Below are 4,217 nucleotides of genomic sequence, written 5' to 3'. Positions count from 1 at the left end.
CTCCTGATCCCGCTCCAAGTATAGCTCTTCCTCCCATCATGAAGGGAGTAGGGATTTATTTATAGAGTATGAGACTAACATCCCCTGTAAATAAAGTAAGAATCTGGACCACTCCATCAGATGGCTAGAACGATTCCCTTAATCAAATAATATTTAGGGACATTTGATTGACTTAGATGTCAAAATTGAGTGATATTGAACTCATTGGATTCGTTTCACCAAGATGCTAAAATTGACTATAAACTTGTCAAATTTAGAATTCATTTGACCCTCTAATTAACCATCCAAAGCTTCTAAAAGTGATTTAATGGGTTAAATCCAACTTAATTCGACTCAAATTGAACCAATTTTGGTGTGAATGAGTTTGAATTGTCGAACCGTTCAACTTGACTATAAGTTTGTTGAAATCAGACTTATGGATGATTTTTAATTTGAGTTTAAATAATTTTCATTCAAAAATGCTATCAAATTCATTTTGAAATTAATGTCAAATAATAAAATTCATTAAATTATAATTTAAACTTGAACTTAATTAATTAATCAAAGGTCCCGCTTGAACTTGGAAGGGGTACGACCATTAATTAATTAATTAATCACTCCCCGCACGTTTGCGAGCGTTCTGACTGCTTCTCTCCAGAAACAATAGAAGAGCTGAATAACATGCGTTGCTTATCGCCAACTCGTCGTCCGTGACAAACCCTACCCTGCATGTCCGGCAAATCCAAATCTCCAACCGCGCCGGAAATCCGTTTCATGAGGACCTCGCCGGAGATTAACTCGCCGGAAGAGAATCAAAGGCTTCGATCCTTCTCTCCATGACATTCTTCTCTTTTCTCCGCATTTCGCGCAGTGGTTTCTACGGCCATAAACATAATCAGCCATATTTCTGTTATCGCGGATAGACTATTCGGGGCCTGCCCGCATTCGATTGCTTAACATTTTCGATCTGAGAGAGATTTCAGCTATTGATGTGTCGATAACGACGAATCTGGCCTCGCTGAGAGATCGTACCGATGAATGATGGCTAAGAGCGTCATACTTTTAGCTGCGTGCACTGTTTTTTACATAGTATTTTCTGTACCAAGGGGCTCGTGTGGATGGAAAGGAGCTGATGGATTGTTCTTCGGATCCGAGGATACGAAGGTGATGGAATTGTCAGGTACGAGTTAGAAATGGTAAGAATGGATATGTTTATTATTCTTTGTAAGAACTTGATCCTTTTCTCTTTATGCGTTGTCTCTGAATTCATCGTGGAAACTTTGATCTGTGATTAGTAATGATATAATCATATAATGCGAAGCTGGCGATTTAGTAGCAAAATCACAATGTTTTCTTTGTTTGATGCGGCGTTGATTACGACAAAAATAATGGTGAAAGACAAGGGGAGCATTGTCGTACACAGATAACACGAATTGTTTCAGTATGCTTCTTTAATCCTCTTTACCCGTGAATGCGTACAAATAGAAACTAAGGAAACATGAGTTTCTAGCTATATCTCCAGTTTATTATTATCTGATCGCTAAACAATATAATTTCTCTTGGTCATCAATTTTCCGCTGGCTTATTGTGCTTTGGTGATTTCTTTTGTCCGCAGGAATTTGATGAATTTCTGATTAAGTGATGGAAGAACTGTAGGATATGTTTGTGGATTTCTTTCATAGAATTTGTGCACTTGTTCTGCTCTTCTGGCGCCAATTTGAGTTATTAATGGATTTGTTAATGGCTCTCTTCTATCCAGATTTCGCTGAAATTAATTAAATCCATTAGCTACCTAAATTGTCATAGATCTATACAGTCTTCATCATTCAATCATAATGGAGATTCTATTTAATAAATTTGCAGCATTTGTCATCAATTTGATGCATAATTATAACTTTTCCGATCAATCTATTATTCTATCTATAGTGTCTGACAAGATCATATGGATGCAGAGTTGCAGGTGGAAACTATAGGGTCAAATTGCTTGCTTGATTTGTTGGGAAAGAAATCTATTATTACTCCTTCAGACTTAATAATAATAGATAGCATTCTGTATCTTTCCACTGAAAATCTATGGGAAGACATGCCAGAGATCCTCACTCGCCTTCCCCCTGACCTGAAGCGCTCTGTTATCGACTGTCTGATCAGGCAAAGTCTCCTTAACTATTTTCAAGATATTAGCCTAATAAACAGGCATGCTACACATTTTTCAAGATTAAGCAAGCAAGATTCTCTTTCAAAGAGGCGTCTTGAAGGGCAACCTGTTCGCAAGAATCCTTCCACCGATCAATCCTCTACTCCAACTCCAAGATTACGTCCTCGAATCCAAAACCCAAGCACGACTCCAGCTCCAGCTCCAGCTCCAATCTTAGCCCTACCTCCAGCCCCAAGTCCAGATATTGGTCTTTCTGTTCCCTCATTACCTCCGAGTGAACTCCCCTTACCCGAAGAAGATCCTGAGGATTCTTCTCAAAGCTTATCTCCAGATGACGTCCCTGAACTGGAATTTGTTCACCCAACGCCTCCTCTTTCTGGTGCTCCACCCAAACAAAGAAGCGACAACATTAAAAAGATCATTATTGCAGTGGTTCTAACTGCAACAACTACATTTACACTTGCTGCACTCTGCTTTTGTTGCTGTAATAGATATGCTGGAAGTAAGTACCAGACCATGTATGGGCACAAGGAAGAAAGGCCAATCTTAGCCTTGAGCCTAAGTGACTTCTCTGGTATGCAAATTTTTAATTGTTCTTCCAACCATAAAATGATGGTACAAAATGTTCAACGTGCAATTTCTTATTTTCAGGTTCATCACAGAATTCTTTTGGTTTATACATAGATAAGTTTGGTTCATCTTTTAAAACTGACGCAAACCAGAGTGGTCAACTCACATCCTTTGCAGCTGAAGGACGTTCTATAGCTTCAAGTTCAGCCGAGCTTACTAATAATGCAGCTTTTAATCCTTCTCCACCACCAGCACCGCCTCCGCCACCTCTCAGCAAAACTTCTACAGCTCCTCCTGCCCCACCTCCTCCCTTTCCTAAACCGAAGCCTGCTCCTCCACCCCCAAGAAGGCCGCCGCTACCAAAAGGCGTCCCTTTTCCTACACAAATGAGCTCAGGTTCCTGTGTGAATTCTCAACTTATGCAAAGTGATTCTTCAATGGTTAATGTTGATACCGATGGTGCCAAGACCAAGCTGAAGCCCTTCTTTTGGGATAAGGTGGCCAACCCTGATCAATCCATGGTCTGGCATCAGATTAAAGCGGGTTCATTCCAGTAAGCCTCATCAAAATAGAATTTAATGCTTTCCTTGTCAAGTTACTCGGCACTTGCCACTTCATCGTTGTAAATCATGAAACATTAGATTTTTGTTAATTTTACAGATTTAATGAGGAGATGATAGAAATGTTATTTGGCTACAATGCCACTGATCCGAAAAAGGAGTTTGGAAACGATTCTTCAGGACAACACATACAGATTCTAGATCAGAAAAAATCACAGAATTTGGCCATCTCTTTAAAGGCCCAAAATGTAAAAATAGAAGAAGTTTGTAATGCGTTAATGGAAGGTAATATTACAAATTCTTTTATGCATCGCCTTACCTTCCATAGTTTGAAGTTTGATATAGACATTAGAATTATCATAGAATTGACTTAGAATTATAACTACATTTTATTTGGTACTCTTTTCTATTCTGATTTAAATATCCCTTGTTATCCTTGCCAATTTGTTAATAGGTAGGGGCGTCTTCTACATGGTTGTTAGTCAACACTACATGCAACATTCAATCGGACTGAATCAAAAGTTCTAGTGAAGAAAAAATAATAAATTTGACTAAGCATATTGTTAGGATAAGAATAATGATGATGACCATCATAATCTCACATATTGTTAATCTTCAACAACAAAATTTTCATATATTTATGAATATCTTCTTAGTTGCCACCAAATATGCCTTTTTACTTATTTTTCTGATTAAATGCTTGAAGACAATTTAGACAAAGTGACAATATGTATCCTTCTACATTTATAAGAATCATGAAGATTATAAATTCAACCCCAAAATAGTTGGGATATAGCCTACTGATGACAAAAATTAAAAATCGGAGTAATGCCTTCTCCAACCAGGAAATGAGCTTCCAATAGAGCTGCTACAAACATTGTTGAGGATGGCACCGACCTCGGATGAGGAGCTGAAGCTTAGGCTATTTAACGACGACTCGGTTTTCCTCGGAC

At 38.3% G+C, this 4,217-nt stretch overlaps 1 protein-coding gene across 1 annotated transcript in view; it reads left to right on the top strand.

The window, feature by feature from the left end:
- Positions 1 to 629: 629 nt before the first annotated feature.
- The window catches only part of LOC110032120 (formin-like protein 3), a 5,126-nt gene continuing 1,538 nt past the window's right edge, over positions 630 to 4,217 (top strand). Inside the window, 5 exon segments of the mRNA XM_020735639.1 lie at positions 630 to 1,159; positions 1,932 to 2,708; positions 2,786 to 3,257; positions 3,365 to 3,549; positions 4,110 to 4,217. The exon segment at positions 4,110 to 4,217 is cut by the window's right edge and continues 8 nt beyond it. Coding sequence (XP_020591298.1) covers positions 1,018 to 1,159; positions 1,932 to 2,708; positions 2,786 to 3,257; positions 3,365 to 3,549; positions 4,110 to 4,217 — 1,684 coding nt within the window. The 5' untranslated portion in view covers positions 630 to 1,017.

Source organism: Phalaenopsis equestris, unplaced genomic scaffold, assembly GCF_001263595.1.
Source record: "Phalaenopsis equestris unplaced genomic scaffold, ASM126359v1 Scaffold000878, whole genome shotgun sequence".
In the NCBI taxonomy this organism is placed as follows: domain Eukaryota; kingdom Viridiplantae; phylum Streptophyta; class Magnoliopsida; order Asparagales; family Orchidaceae; genus Phalaenopsis; species Phalaenopsis equestris.
Note: the sequence above shows the minus strand (reverse complement) of the source record. Positions and strands in the feature narration are given on the sequence as shown.